This window comes from Leptodactylus fuscus, chromosome 5 (assembly GCF_031893055.1).
Source record: "Leptodactylus fuscus isolate aLepFus1 chromosome 5, aLepFus1.hap2, whole genome shotgun sequence".
Classification (NCBI taxonomy): domain Eukaryota; kingdom Metazoa; phylum Chordata; class Amphibia; order Anura; family Leptodactylidae; genus Leptodactylus; species Leptodactylus fuscus.
This window is the reverse complement of record NC_134269.1, coordinates 97,171,759-97,197,156: the sequence shown is the minus strand read 5'-3', so window position 1 is coordinate 97,197,156 and position 25,398 is coordinate 97,171,759. Positions and strand designations below refer to the sequence as shown.

The 25,398-nt window shown below is 41.3% G+C and overlaps 1 protein-coding gene across 2 annotated transcripts in view; it reads left to right on the top strand.

Annotated features, from left to right (window-relative positions):
* Positions 1–25,398, top strand: part of SHANK3 (SH3 and multiple ankyrin repeat domains 3) — a 252,283-nt gene that overhangs the window by 111,151 nt on the left and 115,734 nt on the right. For both annotated transcript variants that reach the window (XM_075273797.1, XM_075273796.1), the window contains exons 4-10: positions 913–1,116; positions 1,651–1,722; positions 15,441–15,549; positions 19,374–19,525; positions 19,714–19,881; positions 20,792–20,908; positions 23,721–23,798. In XM_075273797.1, the coding sequence (XP_075129898.1) occupies positions 913–1,116; positions 1,651–1,722; positions 15,441–15,549; positions 19,374–19,525; positions 19,714–19,881; positions 20,792–20,908; positions 23,721–23,798 (900 nt within the window). The remainder of the gene's footprint in view (positions 1–912; positions 1,117–1,650; positions 1,723–15,440; positions 15,550–19,373; positions 19,526–19,713; positions 19,882–20,791; positions 20,909–23,720; positions 23,799–25,398) is intronic.

The window sequence follows — 25,398 nt, the reverse complement described above, 5'->3', positions numbered from 1 at the left end:
AATTACCTCATGCCAGTCCTTTGGCCCTATACAAGTCACTGGAGAATCCCTAAAAACTAAGAATAGAGGTATAGCAATGACTAGACTGAGTTCTTGAAGTACTTGTGGGTGTAATTCATCTGGAGCCGGAGCCTCGCTCACATTTAATGTGATTAGCTTAGCTTGGACCATTTCTCCCACCCTGTACCTATTTGCCCTGTCATGTGGTGGCCTCCAGGTATCTACAGGTTTCATCTGCGTGATATTACCGCTTATTGTCTATTAAAATTTCTTTCCTCAGCTCAAACTGGCTCTCAGAAAATTGTCAAGTACGTTTGGCAGCATTGAAACCATGTTTTTCTCTCATATTGGTCTATAAACAGTGGGGAATCAATGTGATTGTAGAGTTTGTACATCAGCCTGGTGTACTTTGGTAATTGTTGCTTTGCGCTATCTCTATGTACAGACAGTGGTGGCATTAACACCTATCACTTTGGAAAAGGTCAGATGTAAGACATTGGCGTCAGTTGGTAGCAATTAAATGGTGGTGAACATTGTTCAAAATATGTATTTGTGCTCTCCATTAGCAATTTACCTGACTGATTCCAAAGGCTGATGAATACTGATACTTTTGTCACCATTACACTTCTCTTTAGGGCCATTTCTTGATCTTCGCTTTCTTTCTTAGAATGCCAAAGGTGAAGTTTGGAGTGAATGCGTCTATGGATATGTTATGGAGATGTTTGACTTCAGTGTGAATTCATGGCTTGTGAAAATGATTGTCTGTGCTAGTTCACATACGTTGTTCCACTGTTCACCATAGTCAGCATGGTAAATTCATCATGTCACATGCTAGTTATTCTGAAAAAGATAAATCCTGTGTCCAATGTACAAAAAGACTAACTTAATATTTTGTATCTTTCTGATGTTCAGAAGTGCCTCCGGTTGAACCCTGATGCTCCAGTTTGGGTGTCCAAACAGCGCATCTTGTGTACCCTGAACCACAGCTTGAAGGACGTTCTGAATTATGGACTCTTCCAACCAGCATTTAATGGTAGAGCTGGGAAATTCCTTGATGAAGAGCGACTGTTACGGGAATATCCACCTTCTTTGGCCACACCTGTACCCTACCTTGAGGTAATATTGTGGGTTTTTCCCTAACCTGTCATTGTATAAGATATGGTAAGATCACAGTATCACACAGCTTTATTGGAGAACATATTAGAAGAAGAAGCTGTTTATGTTTGCAAGTTACTTTTCTTGGTCATATACTATCTTAGGGGGCATTCACACTTGCGCCCTAGTCCGCCCTGTGTCATTCCCCGGCGAAACTGGACAGGGGACGGCTTCCTGACAGTCAACTTTAAAACCCACTCATTTAAATGGGTTTTTAAAGGTAACCACCAGTGTCCGCCTGCGGCCTCTCCAACGGGAAACCATTTTTTTGGCCAGACACAAAGTCCTGCATGTCTGACTTTGTGTCTGGCCAAAAAAAAAAAAAAAAAGTTTCCCCTGCCCTTATCACATATTGTATAGCTTCTTTTGTGTAAATTATATTTTGCATTTTGATCAGTGGAAGTATCTCTTAATGTAACACATGTATACACAATTCTTGGCTGCATATTTGTAAGTTACCTGGGCGTGTTTTCTTTGCTTTTCCTATTTTCTTAGTTCCGCTATAAGAGAAGAGTTTACACACAGACACTACTGGATGACAAGCAGTTTGCCAAACTTCACACCAAAGTAAGTAAAAGAATGCCTTATAATCCAGACACTACTTAATAAAAGTGGTTAGATGTCTGTCAATTAATAGATATCTCTAGTAGAATTGGTAAATTACTTAAGAATTGTAAGTTCAGTGTAGATGGGCACCTAGAAACTCACTAGTGAATATGACAGTTTTACAACGTCTGGTGCAGTGCCCTGATATGGCAGCCTGTCACTTGTTTGAGGCCCCTACTGTATCTCTTCATGGCTATATTCATATGTGTGTTGGAATCTCTGTTTGGAGCCTTGGGCACAGAGTCCGCCCGACTTTTTCGTCCAGCAATTATATAGTGGTGTAGACACGGGAATAGCTAGACACACAGGCTCGCTCCCTGCACTTAGCCCCTCCTCCCTCCCTCCTGAGAGCAGCAGATACATCACTTGACTCATGAGCAGCTAAGTCAGGGCTGTGGCCACAAAGAATTGAATAAAGTAAGATAGTGGACAAACAAAGCAGTTTTGCTGAAGCAGTGTATTTAGGAAAAGTCTTACATTCACATTAACAAGCAGTATAGATAGGATCCTTGTGATGGGACAACCCCTTTAATGAAGCCTTTATTGGATATTGTAATTAGCAGAACCAGTTAAAGGGAGTCTTCAGCAAGAAATAGGTGAGAAACCTAACTTTTTTATTCATATACATATACCAGGGAACATGCTTTAGGGTGTGCCTTAGCTTGCCTGGCCTTTGGTCTCAGATCTAAATTTGCAGGTATAGCGCTGTTCCCATTATTTGCATATGAATAAAACAGCAATATAGATAAAAATTGCGCTTCAAAGCTGAATAACAGAGGCATTTTTGGAGACTGTAAAATCACCTCCACATTGTACTGTGACTAGGTTTATAACCAATTTACTGCTGACAGACTCCCTTTAACCCCTTCCCGACATGCGCCGTAATAGTACGGCGCGTGTCGGGTCTGTAACTATGGCGACCGCCCAGGAGCCGGGCGGCCGTCATAGCCGCCGGGTGTCTACTGCTTTAAGCAGTAGATAACCGGCTCTAATGCCTCCGATCGGTCCCCGGACCGATCGGAGGCATTAACCCCTCCGGCGCTGCTGTCAAAGGCGCCGGAGGCGCCATTTTCCCGGCGGCGCATGGGCGCCGCCATTTTGGCAGGGATCGCCGGCTCCTGGAGCATGCTCCAGGGCCGACCCCCCCGTTGCCATGACAGCCGGGAGCCTTTGTTAAAGGCTCCCAGCCGGTCTGCAAATTCTCTCTTTTGCAGGCTGGTGTATACAGCCTGCAAAAGAGATGATGCTTTTTTGCAATGCATTGCAATGCATTAGCATTGTAATGCATTGCATTAGTGATCAGACTCCCTGGGGTTCAACACCCCTAGGGGGTCTAATAAATGCAAAAAAAAAAGAAAAAAAAAATATAAAAAAATATAAAAAGTATTAAAAGTTCAAATCACCCCCCTTTCCCTAGAACAGATATAAAAGTAGTTAAAAACTGTGAAACATATACATGTTAGGTATCCCCGCGTCCGAAATCGCCCGCTCTACAAATCTATACAAATATTTTTCCTGTTCGGTAAACGCCGTAGCGGGAAAAATAGTCAAAAGTGCCAAACCGCCGTTTTTTCACTGTTTTAATTCTGCTAAAAATTTGAATAAAAAGTGATCAAAGCAATAACATTTCCCGAAAATGGTAGAACTACAAAGTACACCCGGCCCCGCAAAAAAAGGCGCGTACCGTACCTATGCATCCCCGTACACCTATGTATAAAAAAGTTACGGCCGTCGGAATATGGCGACTTTTAGAAAAAAATTTTTTTAACACCGTTTTGGAATTTTTTTTAGGGGTCAAAATGTAAATAAAACCATATAAATTTGGTATCCCTGGAACCGTACCGAAACACAGAATATAGGGGACATGTCATTTTGGCTGCACAGTGAACGCCGTAAAACCAAAGCCCGTAAGAAAGTCGCAGAAATGCATTTTTTCTTCAAATCCACCCCATTCTGAATTTTTTTCCTGCTTCCCAGTACATTATATAGAATAATTAATGGTGGCATCATGAAGAAAAAATTGTCCCGCAAAAATTAAGACCTCATATGACTCTGGGAGCGGAGAAATAAAAAAGTTATGGGGTTTAGAAGGAGGGGAGTCAAAAACGAAAATCAACAAATGCCATCGGCGGGAAGGGGTTAAACTGCACCATAGGGAGACGCCATACAGCTCCACATGAAGTGCCTGTATCTCAGAAGTATAGAGCAATAAGTCATCTCTAAACCTATGTAGGTATTACTGCACATGGCTCTGCTTTGTATATGAGTATAAGAAGAACCACAATCTCCTTTAAATTAAAGGCTGGCAAAATCTACAAAGTAGTAAGCCATATATCATTATTTATATATGTGGGGTAGGGACATATGTTTCTTTTAGCAGCCCAACAACTTTTAGGAATCTGTATGAAGCAAAAGTCCCACATTTCTTTCCTTCCTGTTGCTAACAGTAACTAGACATCTGAGACCTGATAAAATTCTGAGTCCATGTTATTGATCCCATCACTAGAAGAAAGGGCAAAGGGGAATTGTGGGGTCAACTGGTATCTATGCAAAGTCTGCCCATAGCCTATAAAGCCTTGATATCTAAGCAAACTCACCAGAAGTCTTGGGAATCTTGTGTTTAGGTTGGTGGATGAGATACGTTTGCTTTTTCTCCCATTGAATATCGTGCCTTGTGACGTGCATTGTATGCTACAATGTATGTTTTTTTCTCACCTGCTTTTAATCTATTTACTGTTTTTATTGAAATGTGAATGTCATCTAAACAATGTGTGAACGAATGTGCCAAAAGATTACAAGAAAATTAGGTCCATAATTACAACATAAGCCTCACAATAGTGCTAACCCCCTACTTGTAGCCATGTTTTTAACAAGAATCGGCAATTAATCCACATCAGACTGTGGAGGATTCAAAGGATTACGCCCACACAGCAATTCAGTCATATAGTAAATGGTATGTTGGAAGAACTGCATACATCTGACTTGTATACATTTGGACTTAAATTGAATGGGTGCCATTAAGGAAAAGGCTTAGAGGTGAGACATATTTCACTCTAAGAGTGTGTCATAGGTAATTGGAGCAAGCAGAGAGTCCTGAGTACATATCTGAAGAGGGTGAACTACAATCATATTGTCACATGTAAAGACTCATTTCTTCAGAGTGTTTGGTCAGTGTGTACTCATGCTATTGCATTTATTAAAAGGATTTCAGAAAGCATCCCTAGATAGTCGTAGTCTATCCTTGAATTTGTATTTTTTTTTTTTGCAGGAAAAATATATATTATATATTATTTAAGACTGGAGCTGATATTTTTTTTTATTTTGTAGGCCTTTTGTAGCAACAGTGACCATAAAAAAATCCTAGAAAATAATAAATATGGAAGTAATTCTTCCATTATTTCCTCCGATAAGCCAGAGCCTCACGTGGCGTAAATGGCCATGGTGGAAATCCTGTGGCAAAAACTGCAACATTTCATAGTCACTGCAAAGCCAATCCCATCCACACACTGCAGAAAAATATGCACAGTGGAAATGCTGTGATGTCCAAAACTGTTGAAGCTTTGGAAATCACAGCATGTGTATTATACCTAGAGAAGTGCTGGTGGTTTCCCTATTGGTATAATGGAAGCACAAAGTCCAAAGAGCAAACCTTATTCTGTGAAAAGCGCAGCGGGAAAAGCGGTGATGAGTTACCACCAATGAGTTTTTTGCTGCAGCCCGCTATGTGGGGCCTTAGCCTTCCTGTGATCCTGTTGCGGGAATGCAACACTTTTGGCTATTGTTGAAACATTGGAAAAAAAATGCTGTGAAAAAACTGCGTTTTGAAAAACGCGGGAAGTCAATCTTATTTGCGGAAATACAGCATTTTAATATCACCCAGTGTGTATAAAGCAGTGTGTTTCGCTCCTTCAAGTGTCCTATGTGAGTTTGCCTATTTGCTCTAAATTCTGTGAAGTAAACACTCTACAGTCCTTCTCCTCTGATCTTTAGTGATGTCTATAGCAGTCTTCTAGATGGACATTAAAGAGGACCTTTCACCGATTTGGGCACAGGCAGTTTTATATACTGCTGGAAAGCTGACAGTGCGCTGAACTCAGCGCACTGTCGGCTTTCCCGATCTGTGCCCCGGGTAAAGCGCTATCGGTCCCGGTACCGTAGCGCTTTACAGTCAGAAGGGCATTTCTGACAGCCACCAGGGACGCCCTTCTGCCCAGCAGCGCCTATCGCGCTGCACAGTGTGAGCGGGGAGGAACTCCCCCCTCCCTTCCTGATAATACTCGTCTATGGATGAGCACTGTGAGCAGAGGGAGGGGGCGTTCCTCCCCACTCACACGCTACAGCGCGATAGGTGCTGCTGGGCAGAAGGTCGTCCCTGGCTAACTGTCAGAAACGCCCTTCTGACACTAAAGCGCTACGGTACCGGGACCGATAGTGCTTTACCCGGGGCACAGATCGGGAAAGCCGACAGTGCGCTGAGTTCAGCGCACTGTCAGCTTTCCAGCTGTATATAGAACTGCCTGTGCCCAATCTGATGAAAGGTCCTCTTTAAGGGTAAGTTCACACTGGGTTTTTCGGTCTGGAACCTGAGGCAGAAGCCACCTCAGGTTCCGGACCAAAAACTGGGTAGCCGCGACTGAAAGCCGGTGTACTGCATCGGCATCCAGCCGCGCACTCTGCTCTGGATTAGGCCCAATGAATGGGCCTAGTCCAGAGGAAGGAGTGTCTCCAGGCTGAATCGCGAGGCGACTCGGCCTGAAGAATAAGCATCTCGCTTCTTTTTTCTGTGAGCCGGAAGAAACAGCTCCTGGAAAAAAGACCTGAGCGTCTCCAATTGATTTCAATGGGAGCCATCTTTTTGGTCAGGATTTTGAGGCGGATACGGCCTCAAAATCCTGACCAAAAAACTCTGTGTGAACTTAACCTTACTGCTGTCAATCAGAGTAGATGGGTGGCGTTATAGGGTGCTTCCTGTAGAAAGCCAGGGACACTTGAGAGACTGGCATGTGCTAGAACAAAGCTCTATATTCAACCATGGTTATTCAATGACACACAAAGATACATTTGAATAGTTTTCCAGGTCTTTTAGTGTTGTCAGTAGTTTTACAGGGTCAAACCTGCTGACAGACTCCCATTAATACAATATTGATGATCTGATAAATAGCATCAAAAAGCAAACAATAGGACCATTGACCCCTCTCTACAAAAAAAAATAGTCAACGTTAGACAATAAGCTGTGTGTCTGAAAATGGTGCCACTGATGTAATTCATCCTGCAAAAAACATACAGACAGATACATGAATCAAAAGATAACTAACATAAGTTTTGAGCCTTTGAATATAGTGCTGAAAAAACGTTACACCATGAAGTCTCAACATAGGTCATATCCATAGGGGATAACAATGTCTTAAACAATAGTGAATAGTTCCTTTCTTTTCCATAATCTGGTTCATATTGTACTAAATCCACATGACCATCTAATACCATTGTCTACATAGGTACTGTAGCTACAGTAGCATGTACTTAAACCAAAAAACATCAAATAACTATAACAAGGATTTTCACTAATAAGTCAAAGGATAAGGACATTTTTGCAACCAATTAGTTGTATTGCTTCAGAAAAAAAAATCTTATAGTTAATATTGAGTAAATTTGCCCTACCATTGTACGTCTACAACTTCTGTACAAACCCATGTGTCTAAATGGTTACATACTAAAAAAAAACCCTTGTGCCTATTCCTGTCACGGCAGTCTTCTCTCTTCTAGCTATTTTCATGGGCCAGAGTCCTATTTCTGGGACCCCTGCTAATTCCAAGAACAAAGGCATTGTAGCCCCTTTATTTTGAGAATCTGTATTGCACCCTTTAGTTACCCCCACCCCAGAAAGTAAGGGTGTATATCCTAGCCATATGCCATCTTTCCTTTTAATGGCACTTAAATATCATGAGGATGAGAGATTTTCTTTATATATCTCAATCACACAATTAGGCTACATGCAGATGAAGCCAGAAAAATCCTTAAGAAACTGCTGTAATGTACTATACCGATGTCCGACCTGAACTGAATTGTGGTGAATGCAGTTAAGTATTGTGAGATTAGCTCTTTGGGGAAATTGCTCCTTGTAGGGAATGTGTATAAGTAAGAAAACCCCACTAAACTCACCTGGTAATTTTCTTACCACTCCAGTACCACTTTTCTGGTGACCCTGATAGGCCTTGTTGACTTCCACTCTAGTGGTCGGATGTAGCCGTCAAATGCTCATTCACACCACTCATCTTCATTGCAGGACAGGTCAAGAAGACCGACTTGGACCACCAAAGTGGTGCTGCCTGGGATTTACTAAGCCAGTACAAATCAGTTCTTACTGTAACACTTTGTTTTTAGCAGTGTATTTTAATCCTGGACAACCCATTACTATGGGAAGGCGATAACCTTTCTTAATATGAATGGTTTTAATAAATCTGCTATTAGCATTTTTCTTATTTGTTCCAAGCTATAGTCAGCTGCAGCTATTATTGCACTTGCTGTTCCATATAAAGCATAGTCTCTAGTACAGAGGTAACACCCACGTTCCAGAACAATACAATTAAAATTAGCTCAGTAGTCTAAACAATTGCAAAAAGTACAATCAGGGGAAACACAAGCAAGGGTGTAAAGGTGGCGGGGGTCAATGAGAGTGTAAATATAAATAGGGGTCAATGAGGGTGTAACTGTAAATGACTGGTGCAAGGGGTAAATCCTACTGTTCATATGACTAGACTGCAGTGTTTGCTCCGGGACTATCTAGGCTTTATTGCTTTGATCTGTATGTTCCCTGGATATTTCAAGTTTTAATTCCCTGTTACATAATCCAGTACTTTCTTTGTGCTGGTGTTAACATTTACATGGCATAGGTTTTAGCTGTGGGTTTTTGCATTGCAAGTGTCTATGTAATAGAATCTCCCCATTTCCTCCACCCCTCCTTGCTCCTGCTGCTTCTGTGGCACTGGTGCTCACATTAGACTGTCAGAGATGCTCCCATTTTCCCAGCGTTATATGTGCTGTGCTAGTTACCAGAAATACATCTGTGACAGAGAACACATGCTTTCTTATCTATTTAATGCTCAGTCTTGTTACATGGTAGTATAAGTTAAGTATTTCATATTCAGTCTGAATCAGGTATATAACAGTATAACAGGTATATATCAGTGGAATCAGGTATATAACATGGTTACAGTTCTAGCTTCCAAGTATTACAGAAAGTGCTGACTCTTTAGTGGCTGGTGCATAGCGTGTCCATAACCTAGTCACAGTAATAGCTGGTGTTACTTCTTAAGCTGAAGCCAAAACAGTGTGTAAAAACGTGTGAATCATGTGTGGGGAAGGTAGCTTGGGAGAAACAGCGGTGTGGGCCCAACCAGTCAAAGTCAGGGACACAAATCTTACAGCAAACAGGTTTATTTACAAAAACACAGCAAAATAAATAAACTTTTACGTCAGGCACAAAAAATTAGCAAAATAAAATACAGCCTTAACCTCAGCAAAACAGTAAGGGAGCGTTCAATCTACCGTCGGTTCCCGACAGGTAGTGTCCGCTCCTAGTGTCCGCTCAAAATCTGGCACGGACATTAGGAGCGGACACTAGCTGTGTCCGTGACACCTGTCATTCACTTAAATGGGCATCGGGTGCGTTCTTTTGCACTCCGTGCCTGTCCTTCCCTGTCCGCAAGTGAAGATGTCCGACTTCTCAAGCGGACAGAAGAACCCTGCATGTCGGGTTTTTCTGTCCGCTTGAGAAGTCGGACATCTTCACTTGCGGACAGGGAAGGACAGGCACGGAGTGCAAAAGAACGCACCCGATGCCCATTTAAGTGAATGACAGGTGTCACGGACACAGCTAGTGTCCGCTCCTAATGTCCGTGCCAGATTTTGAGCGGACACTAGGAGCGGACACTAGCTGTCGGACACCGACGGTAGTGTAAACGCTCCCTAAGAAACAAAATCCTGCTTGTCTGAGCTACTAACTAAACAGTAATACTAAGCAGCCACACGAACAAACAAATAAGCACAATACAGTCTCCCTGGACTCACTGTCAGAATAGAACCAGATGCCTCCTCTCACTCCCTATATCTTCCCTGAAGATCAGGCTCTGCAGTGTTTTCTGGCCTAGTAATGACCCACATGTGGGGCTATTCCAGATCCGCCCTGGACCACACATAAGTCAGAAATCTGGGGGAGATATAGCATAATTCCAGCACTCTGCCTGTCACCTTCTCACACATGAGATATGTTGTGCCATATACCTCACTAATTTGACTGAATCTGACTGAAAGTGTGATGTCCTCTAAATACATTTTTAGTTATTGAGCAGAGAACTATGCATTTTAGTGGGAGTGCCTTATAATAATTGTATATTCTATAAAAGCTTTAAGTTTGGTGCAGGTATTACTTCTAGGACTCCCACTTAGGAGGTGAATGAGGGTCCCTTTCTCCTCCATTTGCACTTCAAAAAGGATGTTTGCAACTCTCTACATTGTGTGTGACTTGCTAAAACAAGCAAGTGTTTTACTAGTCCCATAAACTACAAAGAAGATAACCACACTCATGCCTCCTCTTTTCCTATTTGGAGCGTCGGACATAGTTCAGGAGACCCAGAATCTTTCAATATATAGGGGTTCAAGTGATGAGCACGGTGCATTTTTAGCATATAACCATTCCTGCTGCTTGCCACTCGTCTGTGACATGTATGCAGCTACCAGACCCAGACAAGCATTGCTGTGGGCCACGCAGAATACCATTGTGGAGCACGCGCTGCCTGAAAAATCATCTCCATACAAGTGAATATATCAGTATTCTCCTAGATTTCTGCAAGCCCTTCCAGCTGAAAGAAACAATTACAGAAATTTCTGCGGAAATAATCGGCTGCATATGAATTTACCCTTTCATATCTTTGGTTCCATTAGTCAGTCCCATGCACATCTATAGTTAGATCTTATAGGCTTGTTTGTGTAGGCTCCTATTCACATAGAGCAGTGCATACAATCACATTTAATTGCTTCCCTTTCCTCCTCCTCCAGCGGTTTCCCCATTATTCATTCATTCCTTCCTTCAAGCTCTGTTGTCAGACTGTTGCTTGCAGGTGAGAGCAGGAATAAACCATGCACCGATCTACAGCTCTTGTATAGATATTTGCTATTTTCCTGGCCAATTGCATAACATTACAGTTTCATAGCAAAGTACATAATTATTAGTGCAGCAATAATGACCTAACACTAATAATAATGTAGTACTATATAATTACCGTATATGTTATGTAAAGAGAGCAATGCCGGAATAAATGACACAAATATACACACAGAATATGTCATTTAAAGGGATATCCACTTTAGATGAGTTTATGAGTGCAACAGCCAAAACGTTCAATAAAATCAGCTGGTATGCTGGGAAAAGCCGGTGGTAGCCAAAGATGTCCGTTCAGTGGGCACACCAAGCTCATTTTTGTGATAGTTTGAAGGAAGACTATACCTAGAAATGAATGCTAGAAGGAAGCCAAAGATATGTGCCCACCTTGCTTCAGCAACATGCAAAAAACTTGTCAGACTGACAAACAGCCTTGTAGAAATCCTGCAGAGAACAAAGATTCATTTCTTGCTGATCTGTTCCTTTTCCGGCTGGTAAATGACTGAGGGTGCATTCACACGGTGGAAAAAGGTGAGGAATTTGGTGTGGAATTTCAGCGCTGAAATTCCACACCAAATTCCGCACTATTTTCTTTTAAGCATAAGTGCAGTAGGGTTTGCCAGAGCCTCAGGTTTTCATTCCTGAATATGGGACTCATGGAGTCCGTGATACACCCAATCAAGTTTCCTGGTAACACACTTTTTACTAACCATCTACGCCAGTTTTAGGTAGATGTGTGACACACTGGAGTGCACCCGGATTATTAAGAAGACAGAACTTATTAATAATTCAGGTGCATCTTGCTCAGCTGGGGACTTTATTAAAACTGATGTTGCCCCCATTGTGCTTGATATATAGCTGAATTTACAATAGCTGTCTGTGACCTGATAGATACGGTAAATATTTGGTCTTGTCACCAGTTGTACAAGCAAGCAAAGCACCTAGTAACTTTATTTGGTTAAAGAGGACCTTTCACCACTTTGCAACCTGTGCAGCTTTCTGCCCCATGTTATAGATGCAGCTGCATAGACTGTAGTGCACTTTGAGTTACCTCCCTAGACCCCCTCGTTTTGGAGCTGTGAGCCCCGTAAATTTTGGCGCCCTGTATGGTAATTAAGGCTTTAGTGTCAGAAGGGCGTTTCTGACGATAAAAAGAAAAGCTACGTCAGTCTGACACTGTCCAATTAGCAGTGGACAGTGTCGGAGCTGCTTCTCCTGCCTAATCTCGTGAGTTCTCGTGAGATCAGGCAAACGTCTCTTCACAGGGCTGCACAGAAGACCCGGAGAAGCGATCCAGGCTGAGCACTGAAGTGGATGAAGGAGAACTTCAGTGACATCTTCACAGGTAAGTGAAGAAACCCCTAAGCAATGAGCATAACTTCCCTGTACACCCTGTGGTCCTAGGTCTAGCCCCTATACAACGAGCATTAACCCCTATAGCCCCCTAGGCAATGAGCATTAACCCCTATAGTCCCCTAGGCAATGAGCATTAACCCCTATAGCCCCCTAGGCAATGAGCATTAACCCCTATAGTCCCCTAGGCAATGAGCATTAACCCCTATAGCCCCCTAGGCAATGAGCATTAACCCCTATAGTCCCCTAGGCAATGAGCATTAACCCCCTATAGCCCCCTAGCAATGAGCATTAACCCCTATAGCCCCCTAGGCAACGAGCATTAACCCCTATAGCCCCCTAGGCAATGAGCATTATCCCCTATAGCCCCCTAGCAATGAGCATTAACCCCTATAGTCCCCTAGGCAATGAGCATTAACCCCTATAGCCCCCTAGCAATGAGCATTAACCCCTATAGTCCCCTAGGCAATGAGCATTAACCCCTATAGCCCCCTAGGGGTTAATGCTCATTGCCTAGGGACTATAGGGGTTAATGCTCATTGCCTAGGGGGCTATAGGGGTTAATGCTCGTTGTATAGGGGCTAGACCTAGGACCACAGGGTGTACAGGGAAGTTATTCTCATTGCTTAGGGGTTTCTTCACTTACCTGTGAAGATGTCACTGAAGTTCTCCTTCATCCACTTCAGTGCTCAGCCTGGATCGCTTCTCCGGGTCTTCTGTGCAGCCCTGTGAAGAGACGTTTGCCTGATCTCACGAGAACTCACGAGATTAGGCAGGAGAAGCAGCTCCGACACTGTCCACTGCTAATTGGACAGTGTCAGACTGACGTAGCTTTTCTTTTTATCGTCAGAAACGCCCTTCTGACACTAAAGCCTTAATTACCATACAGGGCGCCAAAATTTACGGGGCTCACAGCTCCAAAACGAGGGGGGCTAGGGAGGTAATTCAAAGTGCACTACAGTCTATGCAGCTGCATCTATAACATGGGGCAGAAAGCTGCACAGGTTGCAAAGTGGTGAAAGGTCCTCTTTAAGCCTTGCTTGGCTAATTCAATAGTTGACTAATACAACCTTGCATTGTTTTATTGATTATCATTTATTGATTATCATTGCATTTAGACTGATTTATGAGAACAATTACAATCACGCAAAAGATTTATTGTCTCATGGTGGGATCTTTTACAATATATAATAAGGATTGGGACCCTATCTCACCATCCACCCAGCTACATCCATCACACTTCTCTAATTAGATATGTGTTACCAAACAGTATTGAGCCTGACTATACGCAAGTCTTAAGATTGTGCTTGCCAAGCAGTATTAAGACTGACTATATGCAAGTATTGTGCTTACCAAGCAGTATTGGGACTGACTATTTGCAAGTACTATTTGTATTTCATCCTATGATGAAGAAATTGAATACTGTGTAGTGCTTAGTGTTCACTTTGGCAAATGAAGGACCTTCTGATATGTTAGTGAGTGTACATAGTGCAGGGAACGCACCGATGAGCTTTTTATTTCCCTGCATAATCCCTTTAAATGAAAGCACAATATACCCCAGCACTGACTGTGACTGGAACGCTGTGTGGCAGTAGCCTGAGTATTTTACCAAGTTATTTTTATTACATAGTAGTGAATATTACTATCACACTGCCCTTACATGATCAGCTTCTGCTTCAGGTTCTGTGATACAGTTTTGAAGCCAAAACCAGTTGTGGATCATAGAGCGGTTTTCAGATGAAGTTCTTGAAGCCAAAACCATGAGTCAATAAAAAAATAGGGAATTACTCCTGTTTTCTCTACATTTTCTCCATTTATGATCCACACCTAATCGGGGCCAGGGCCCCGAGTTGCGAATGTGCAGCGCTTTGGCCACAGGAGAAATACAGTAGCAAAAACACTGCATATTTTGGAGATCCAAGGGACATGCATTGAGATAGTCAGGACCTATAAGTATCTGGGTGTGCTCCTCAATAATAAACTAGACTGAGCTGATCACCAGGATGTGCTGCACAGAAAGGGCCACAGCAGACTCTACCTGCTCAGGAGGCTGAGGGCCTTCGGAGTCCAGGGGACACTTCATAGGGCCTTTTTTTAACTCTGTGGTTGCTTCAGCCATCTTTTTCGGTGTGGCCTGCTGGGGGAGCAGTATATCAACCAGGGACAGAAATAGACTTGACAGGCTGATCAGGAGGGCCAGCTCTGTCCTGGGGAGCCCTTAGGACCCAGTACAGGTGGTGGGTGACAGAAGGATACTGTCCGTGGTGACCTCCATGCGGGAGAACAAATCCCACCCCATGTTTGAAACCTTGATGGCACTTAGCAGCACTGTAAGTGACCGTTTGCTTCACCCCAAGTGTGAGAAGGAGCGCTATCGCAAGTCCTTACTCTATGCGCTTTTTAAGAAAAATGGCGCAGTCTTTTCCGCATCGTTTTTTGGCAGCGGCTCACTACGAGGGACCTTAGGCTTAGTTCACATGGAGTTAATGCGCGCGCGTTCTGACACGTATGCACATGTCAGAATGTGAGCGCTCAAAACAGATCCCATTCATTTCAATGTGTCGGCTTACGGGCGCTACACATTGAAATCAATGTGAGGCTTTTAGCCTTCACACGGAGTAACGCTCCGCGCATTTTGCCACAAATTACATGTGTAAAAATACACGTGTAAAATGTGGTAAGTCATTGAGTTCAATGACTTTTTTTTTTTTTTTATCGTATAACGCGTAATTTTGCGGGCGCAAAATTACACGCGTTATATGCCTGTAAGCCAATACATTGAAATGAATGGGATCTGTTTTGAGCGCTCACATTATGACGTGTGTATACGTGTCAGAATGCGCGTGCGTTAACTCCGTGTGAACTAAGCCTACGCCTTAAGGACAGACAATACATCTCCTTTTTTAATCCACTTGGTTTTACATTCAAACCTGCATCAGAAAATCTGATGCATAAACTGACCTCGTAAGAGCAACATCAAGATGACATTTTATCCTGGCATTACTAGGGTCCTGAGGCCATTTCTAAAATGGTAAAATATTGGTTGCAATTCATTGTGATTGAATCTAATCATTTCTTATTTGTCATTTCCAATTGTACTTTCTATTTTATTTACCTACTGCCTCATTTTCTCTCCTTGTTTTTTTGTTTCCTGTTTTCCTCCTTGTAGGGGAATCTAAAGAAATTCATGGAGTACATTCAGCTTCAGAATTTAGAGAAGGTGACCAGGCTGCTTGAGAGGGGTCTGGATCCCAACTACCAGGATCCAGATACAGGAGGTAAGATGCTTTAATTGTGGAAATATAGTTTAAGAATTACATTAAAAATGTAATGCAATGTTAATGTAAACTCTGCTGTCTTTGGTGCACATGTTGGGAGAAATTTCATTTCTATAGAAAATCTTCAACAGAATAGAGCATGCTACAGATCTGAAAATTCACAGCATGCCCTCAAATTTGCACAGATTGAACTACACCTACTTATAGTTAAACAGCACAAACTTAGGAAGCCTGAAAATACACCAGATTTATCACAGCGACTGATGCTGGATGATAAATCTGGTGCATTTTGAGACTGTCTACTGTAAGTTTGACACCCTTTTAGTTGGCAACCAGACCGTAACCAATGACAGTAAGGAGTAAATAGTTTAAGGGATACTGATCTGAAATTTAAATTATTATATTCATACTGACTTCCATTTCACTGCTGTGCACCCACTAAGAGACTTTTCATGTATAGACAGGACAAGTCCTGGAATCCTAAGGTTGGGTTCACAGGGTTTTTGAGCTGGGTTTTGACACGGAATTCGAGTTAAAATTCGGCTCAAAAACCGCCTCCCATTGAATTCAATGGGTTCCTTTTTCCACGAGCGGTTTGTTCCCACTTGCGGAAAAAAGAAGCAACATGCCCTTTTATTGAGGCGGATTCTGAGACTGAATCAGCCGCGGACGTCTGCGGCGCGACACTCCCTCCCGACTAGGCCCATTCATTTGGGCCTAATCTGGAGCGGAATGTCGCGACTGGATGCCAGCGCACTGTATGCACTGCATCGGCATCCAGTCGTGGCTAGCCATTTTTTGGACCAGATTCTGAAGTGGCCTCAGCGTCAAAATCCGGTCCAACCCCCCCCGTCCCCTTGTGAACCTAGCCTAATACATGATATGCGTGCACTCAGGAGCCCTCTCTATGCACCATATAGCTGGTTTGCAGGCAAACAAGGAGGGAATGAGTAAAGATAAGAAATTTCTGCTTTGACAAGAATGAAGGTGACCCTTCGGCCAGGGCCCCATGTGGCATAAACTCTGCGGTTTGGCCGATTGCAAAATCCCATCCACACATTGTGGAAAAATGCACGTGCAGAAAAATTGCTGTTTTAGCAATTGCAGCATGTTAATTATACCTACGGAAACACGCTGAAGCATTGTACCCTATAGGTATAATGGAAGTAGAAAGTCTGCAGAGGAAACCTATGTAAAACACCCTGTTTTATTTCCATGGCATTTCCACCGTGGCCAAACTTCGCGCCACATGGGGCCCGGGCCTCAAGGAGTTTTCCCATGGACATAACCATATTTAAATTTGTAGACAATTGAAAGTTTAACCTTTTTGTAAATATCAGTAATTAAAAATTATGTAGAATTTTAAAAATTTTCTCTAACCATGTTAGTGGAGTTTTTTTTAATCTTAATAAGTTGTGACCATATTTGTACGATATGACCATAAATGCAGGGACTATCTATGATCTGGTATTTGTCAGAAACCCAGCCATGATTTCCTTATTGTGGCCCCCACTAAAATGGCTATATAGTGTACAGCATTCGGCCAATCAACGCTGGTTCTGCTGGAGGCTCGTCTGTGAGGAGGTGGAGTAAAAGATTGGACCACAGCAGTCTCCATTGTGGTTCAATCTTAGACTCCGCCTCGTCACAGACGAGCCTCCGGCAGAACCAGCGTTGATTGGCCGAATACTGTACACAGTATAGCATATGGCCAATCAACGCTGGTCAATACATTCCTATGAGAAAAAGTCAGCTCCTGCATAACTGAATGCTGCCAGCTCTCCCGACTACCAAAGACGAGCCTGCTGCAGAATCAGCTTGATTTGCCGAATGCTATACATTGTATAGCATTCGGCCAATCAACGCTGGTTCTGAATCGAATCTTTACTGCGTATAGCGAGTAGTATTCGAACGAGTATGAGTATTTTGAATACCGTAGTATTCTATCAAATACCTACTCGATCGAATACTACTTGCTCATCTCTAGTCATAACCATTGGCAACTGATCAAGACAACAGACTATCATCACTAAGAAAGTTAGAGAAAATCTTTAAAACGTTCCAGAATTTTTAATTACGTATATTTGCAAAAAATTTTAACTTTTAATTATCTACAAATATAGATATGATTATGTACATGAGAATACCCTTTTAAATGTTAGGAATAAAGTAAAAAAGCGCTCCCCTTTTCACTGTAATTGAGATAAGGTAAAGGCTAGTCACACCCCAAGTGTGAGAAGGAGCGCTATCGAAGATCTTTCCTCCCAAACGCAGTCAGACTGTATAATCAACATCAGGCTAAGTGAAGATCACTCCGCACAGAGAACTAAATGATCCTGAAGTCTTCTTTTCTTCTTAGTTACTATGACTTCTAGTTTCTTTACTATCTGCTATGAGCTTGTATGTGTTCTTTCTTGTAATATATTACTGTATTATCCATGCTGCTGTAACACACAGAATTTTCCCATGATGGGACTATTAAAGGATTATCTTATCTTATCTTACCTTATTACTTAGCAAGCACTTTATCCCTGTATTCTCAGCTTCCTTTTGGTCCTTCCATTGACTCACATGACTTTCTCAATGAAGCAGACTTTTCTGTGTGGAGCGCTAGTCAGTCTCTATGTATTCCTATGAGAGACTCACATTTCATAGCCTTTCATAGAGAATCTGACATCCTGTCCACACAAAAGACAGTGTAGGATCTGAGTCAGTCATGTGGGACTACGGCAGGAACGAACACAGGCTGAAAATACAGCCTAGTAAATATTTTATTGCCGCCACCACTTACCTGATCGCAACTATAGACAGAGGCGAAAACATTTCGGAGTGTGCTTCTTTAAGAAAAAAATTGAAATAATACATAATACAAATAGTATAAAGTGGTATATTAATAATAAATCTATATTATACAAATGTCACTCCATAGTCCACTGCTGGCAATCTGACATCTGCACAGTTGTTTTGTATTATGTATGGGATAATATAGGGTGCTGAGTATTTCAATACTTTGAAATGACTTTTTACATTGTGAAGTGAGTGGTAGACATATCCATTTCCAAGGCAAACTGTTGAATACTGTGCAGTTAAGGATACACATTTTCTTGGAAATCTTGTGCTGTCTCATGTCCTTCATTGCTTATAATCTATACTTCTGTGTTCGCTGTTTCCTGCTCTTCATGTCATGCTTTAATCCATATCTCATTAGCACGTCACCATGGATTTGCTGTCATTTCAGCTTAGTGTGAATTTCTATACCTGTCTGAGCAGCTTTTATTCAGTTTTGCATATTTAAACCTTTCTTACGTTGAGTATTTTAGATGTCTTTGATGCTTTGATCATTTGTTGTTCATATTATGTTTTTTTCCATTTATGCTTTCAGTAATAGATTAGTATTCCTAAAATATCATTGTAAATCTTCATGTATTATTAATTCATTTACTACTTAAGCTTCTGTACAACAAAACAATACCAGGTGCAACTCAAAATGATACCTCCCACCGAAAAACCTCTACTTATCATATCTCGTGATCCTTATTCTTCTTCTACCAGACTGATGTAGGGCCCCACATGGCGTAAACGCCGCAGATTTGCCATGGTGGAAACACCACTCAAAATAAACGTGGCGTTTTATAGTCCCTGCAATGTGGATGGGATACATTGCGGAAAAAAACTTTGCGGTTTTTGAAATTGCAGCATGTCAATTATATCTACAGAAACACCAGCGGTTTCCCTAGGTATAATGGGCCCGCTATGTGGAGTCTTAGCCTAAAACAGTTATTGATATTGATTATATTTATCTGATGTCAATTTCATCTTCACAGAGTGCCCTCTCACCCTTGCTGCGCAGCTAGATGGAGGAGCAGAGCTGGTTAAAGTCCTGAGGAGCGGTGGTGCACACCTGGACTTTAGAACACGTGAAGGGCTAACGGCTCTGCACAAAGCGGTGCGATACCGCAATCATGCCGTATTAATGGTAAGTTCAATATGTAGCCTCAATTTAGACTTCCCAGAAATACAGTATCGATTTCTTAAAATCTGAGGGAATATGCCTCAGGATAATATTGTTATTAAATTGATCGAATTGCTTACTTTTTACTTCCTTGCTCTTTCTTTTACAATATGCTCTATGGGCACACAACCCTTTTCTCACCGGACAATCAGACCCTTTTGGATTTAGGTGCTTCTCCGGACTATAAGGACAGTCGTGGCTTAACCCCACTTTATCACAGTGCAATGGTAGGGGGAGACCCATACTGTTGTGAGCTATTGCTTCGGGACTATGCTAGCCTTGGCTGTGAAGATGAAAATGGATGGCAGGAGATCCACCAGGTAAGACGTCGTATTGGATTCATATAACTGCTGCAGAGTGTTGCACCCTTTAAAGCGTACCTATCGTTATGTCAGGTGAACATGGCATCTTCCTTGCCATGCAGCAGACTATAGTTCCCCTTTTCCTGCCTTCAGGTTCACTGTAAATGATCAGAGATGTTCTGAGCCCCCACCCTCAAAGCCATCTATAGTAAACAATATATACTAGACAGTGAGGATGCGGATGCAGCCACAGCGTAATATAACCTATTAGTAAAACGGCACTGGGAGATAGGAAAGAAGTTAATGGGGGTTAGAGACAGGTTATTGGTCACAGAAAACAGTACAATGCTGACATCACACCAGAATGAGTCTGTCCGCTCCGCAGGTAGCATGGAGAAAGTATATTATATTTACAGAAACACGTGGGAGACCCAGAATAAGTTGGTTGGAAACAACATTCCCGGCTGCACTACATCTAATGTACGTCTACGGCTGTCCCTGGAGTGATTGTAATTTTCTTTTTTGTAACGATAGGTACTCTTTAATGACTGCTGTTAGGTTGTGATCATCATACCATAAATTAAATCCTGGGTGAGATCTTGGCTGTATGACAGGTCTGATGTTCTGTGATAATATTTTCATATATACATTTGCTTTTTGCTTCATTGGTTTTAATAGTCTTGAAATTCTCATTGTGTTATTGCTTATTTTACTTACAATCCTTGTACTTATTGTGGTTTCTTTCTTTGGCCATATAGACTGCCTACAGTGTCTCACATCTGTGGATCAGTGCACTTGTGTGGCTTTGTCTTTTCGTACTCTTTTATATATTATCTGTGCTCACTGGGCATCTTTTAAGTAAGCCCCTAGTTTTATGTCTTCACCTTGAGAACCTGATCTCCTCCTACTTTCTTCACACGTTTCTCAGGCATGCCGGTACGGACATGTTCAGCATTTGGAGCATCTCCTCTTTTATGGAGCCGACATGAGAGCACAGAATGCGTCGGGGAACAGTGCTCTGCACCTTTGTGCTCTCTACAACCAGGTGACACAAGTTTACAGCTCCACTGTCGTTCTTATGTTAATAGCTATGTTACTAAATATTTAGTTATATTAACATTATGCATTATGTACTCCTATTTTTGTATATCCATTGGCATAGAGAACCTTCAATGTAGGCATCTGCCATTGGTCCATTATGTCACTTTTGCTATTAGAGAGGTCAGATCCTCATCAGAAATCAGAACAATTTTGATGCAAACATTGATGCAGATCTTGTGATGGTTTATTACAGCAGTGTAACATCCCCTTAATATGGCCCCTGCAGTTTGTGTCCCCCTTAATATGGCCTCCACAATGTAATTCCCCAATTAATATGGTCCTCAGAATATAATGACCCTAAATATGATCACCATATTATAATGTCCTATGTAAAATGGCAACAACACTAATATTGCTCTTGACATGGTCCTCACTGTATTATGCCCCCCTTAATATGGTCCACAGAGTATGATGTCTTCCTTTATGCCTCCGCATTATAATGCTCCTCTGAATATGCCTCTCTTCATTCCACCTACAGTTCACTCTAGTCCACAAAATACCACCTATAAGTGGTAAAAAATACTTACATAGTATGGTTGAAAAAAGACATATGTCCATCAAGTTCAACCATTGGATGTGAAAGGGTGTAACCTTTTATGAATTTCTATTAGCATCAGTGTACATATGTTGCATTCAGATTATTTTTACTCAGATACATAACTTGACATTTATCCACATTGAACCTCATTTGCCATGTGGATGCCCAAACCCTGAGTCTGTCTGAGTCTGCTTGTAACCTATGTACATCCTCTGTAATCAGAAACCTACTTACCATGTGTTATCTATAATATTAGTGTTATACTCTTCCATACCTCTGATCAATATGTGACGCACCCAAGGTATCAGTGTTTCTTCATTGTATAATGTATTTATAAAGTCTTGAAAATCTTTTGTCCATACTGAAATAAAGTACTTTACTTTTTACTTGTTAGATTCATTCTATATTCGGTAAATGCTAGCTATTGTGCAAGAAGATATCAGTTGTAAGGATTGGATATTTCCAGTCCCTACACTGATTCTTCCAGTTATGTTGCTACCCTGTCCTGCCCCGGGCTCTTGTAATCTCCTGTGCATGCTGCTAATATGTAGCTGCTGGAGATCACAGGTGGAAACAGAACTTCCACTGTGCACCATATAAAACGGCTGACTGAGCTCTGATGTTTCTCAGACTCATTACCAGGGGAAAGCTTTATTCATGTGAATAGTTCCCTGCAGAATCACAGGGGATTTTTACACATCTGCTCCTCAGCTCAACTCTTTATAGAAGAAGTGGTGCAGAAACATATGTGAACATGGTGCTAGTGCTGCCAAATTTACAGATTGAGGACCAGGGTATGGGGCATTGCAATAAAGAGAAGCGGTACCATGCAAAGCTATCAAATAAATGTTCCAGCAAAGTGACAGGTGTGGTTGAACTTTGCCGCCACATACAGTACCTGTCAGAGCAATATACACATAGTATATTATTTGCCACACAATGGCTGAAATATTCATTTAAATGTCACCTCTTACAAGGCAAAGGCGTGCCATTTCACTCTTTATATTTACCTCTTCGAGGACTGACTGACAGTGTTAAAAGTACAAAATATTATGTATTCTTTATAACTGAAATTTTCATTCAGGCCCACAAACTGAGAACTGCCAAGCAAGTGTGACAAAGAGAAAAAAATACAAACTAGACATTGTTTTCTTTTAATATTTTTATCCTTGTAACACTGTCGATTAATGCCATAATCACACTTCTTATTACAGATTTTATCATTCACGGTGAAGTTTGTATGTTGCAATACATGTGAAATAAGGCCCTTCGAAACCTCATGGAGACTCACACTGAATTTTTATTGGTTTATTGGTGCTGACTTTGTGATGTTTTTTTCAAACAAAGCCAGATCAGAATTCAGTGGGAAGGAGAGGTAGAAGTTCTTCCCTTACATTTCACATTCCTTCTGAATCTGCTCTTGGTGCACCCCCCCCCCCAAAAAAAAAAAAAAAAAAAAAGCAACAACTGCAACTATAAAGCAACAAAAACTTGTGTGCTGTAAAGGGGTTGGCCGCTTTCAGACCAATATTGAGAGACAAATGTTATTGTTTGTACAATAAAAAGATATACAATTTTCCAATATACTTTTTGTATCAATTTCTCATAGTTTTCTAGATCTCTGCTTGCTGTCATTCATTCTGTTACTTCTAGTGGATAAAAGTCTGACCATGGTCATGTGATTTAAGGTCCATTGTCATGTGGTCCATTGTCATTTGTTTCTCAATATTGGTCTGAAAGTGGCCAACCCCTTTAAGCCTCATACTGTATACGGCATACAAATCTGCACCGAATTTAGAGGGAATTTTTGACTGAGTTCCGTTCGACTGACCAGAAGCATGGAGAGCAAAATATAGATGTAATTGTAGCAATAGGTTGAATACTGTGGCAAATTCTACAACAAATATACATTTAATACCTGCCCCAGATATGCTGCGCGTTTTGCAGCAGATTTGCAAATAAAAACACGACATAAAAACCACTGTATATGCCTGAAATACACTTAACTGTAATACCTGAAAATATGTCAGATCATGGAGAAGCATTAGTACCAGTGGAAACTGTCAAATATCATTTGGATCCACTTGATCACTTTCATAGCACATTTCATGTTTTTGTGCAGAAAACTATAATTGTCCAGTACTGTTTGTACATCACCTACTGTAGAAAAAGTATTAGAAGCAGTATCTGTCCTCAGCTGACCCTGTTTCTTCTTTAGGAGAGCTGTGCGCGGGTTCTTCTCTTCCGTGGAGCAAGTAAAGAGATTAGGAACTTCAACAACCAAACAGCGTTTCAAGTAAGGAAAATTATTATTTTTTCTTTAAAAGAAAACTAAGGCTAAGGCCCCATGTAGCAGGCCACAGCAAAAAAGCCATGTGGGATAAATTGCAGTGGCAACGCATCGTGGTTTTAACTGCAGTGCTTTTCATGGAAAGTCTGCAGAGGTTTCCTATGGGAAACCCGCAGCATTTCCGTAGGTATAGTTGACATGCAGCGATTTTACAAACCACAACGGAATGAATAGCATCATCTGTGTTGTATTGTTCTTCAAAGTGGGAAGTAAATCATTATGAAGTATTGATACAATTGTGAAAGCCTAATATCGTTCTAAACCAAAAAACTCAGGCATGACTATAGTTTACTAAATTGTCCCCCTCTCGAATCCATTAGATCACACAGACTTCTTAAACATACAAGTATTTAAGGCTTTTTTTTTTTTTTTGGGGGGGGGGGGGTAATTTTTTTACTAGCTTTTTTGTGTGGTTTTTGTTTGGAAAAAAAATATTTGACATTCTTTTATTGTCACATTCCCTATAGGCTGAAAATGGCTGAAAAAATGCCATATCCAGAGTATGCCCGTAATTGTGTAATAACACCATAAAAATGTACTTCACAATATCCTGTTGACCTTCAGTTGGACATGATATTTTTGAAGGAAAAAAAACAAAACAGTAAAAGACAACCAACCACCATGAGACCTCATGCACACATCCATTTTTATCTGCAGTGTTCTGCCCTTTTTTCTTCATGGAGTCTATGGAGCAATGCACACTTCCGTTTTTTTTCTAACGCATCCTTGTATCCATTCTTTTTTCTATAGCGCATGTCCTATTCTTGTATTTCACTGCAGATTTTTTTGTCTTAAAACTTTGACCATTGATCATGATGCCTGGACTCCAGCACTATAATCATGGTCAGGAACACGCCTCAAAATCAGCCTTTAAAAAAACCTCCCAATAGAGTTCTATTGGGAGGCTTTTTTTGGAGGCTGATTTTTCCGGAAACGGACCCAACTGCGTATAATGAGGTTTGTTGGGTTTCTATTGTGGTGTACATCGTTTTGCTGGATACAGTGTCCCAAATACAGGACTTTTTCATCTGGGACTTTTATAGAGTATGCAAAGCAGACTACTGACACAAATGGTAGCATACCCTTTAAGGCAATTTACTTTTTATAGTGATCTCTTTTGAGACGGTCTACTTTTTTTTTTTACCTGTATCTAAACTTTATTACCCAAAAAATATTTTGCAAAACCAACCATTCGATAAACAAAAAATTCTCATAAATCATAAATATCCAATAGATATTTCCAGCTCTTAATTTGTCCTCATATCCAGTATCACACGTTCATGAGAAAATAGAACTAGTATCAGACACACTGTAACTGCAAAGCAATGGTAGTGTAAGCGAGGGGAGCACTGCAGATTGTTACAAGGACACCCGTGATGTCCCTGTGATGAGCAGATAATCTCTGCCTATCTATATAATCCTTTATTAATCTGGATTACTGTCAGTCTAGTGTCAGATCCCCTCCCACACTGTAACCATCTGTTGGTACGCAGCAATATGTGTCATATACTGTTTATTTATGTGTCAGCTTCATTCAAGTCATTAT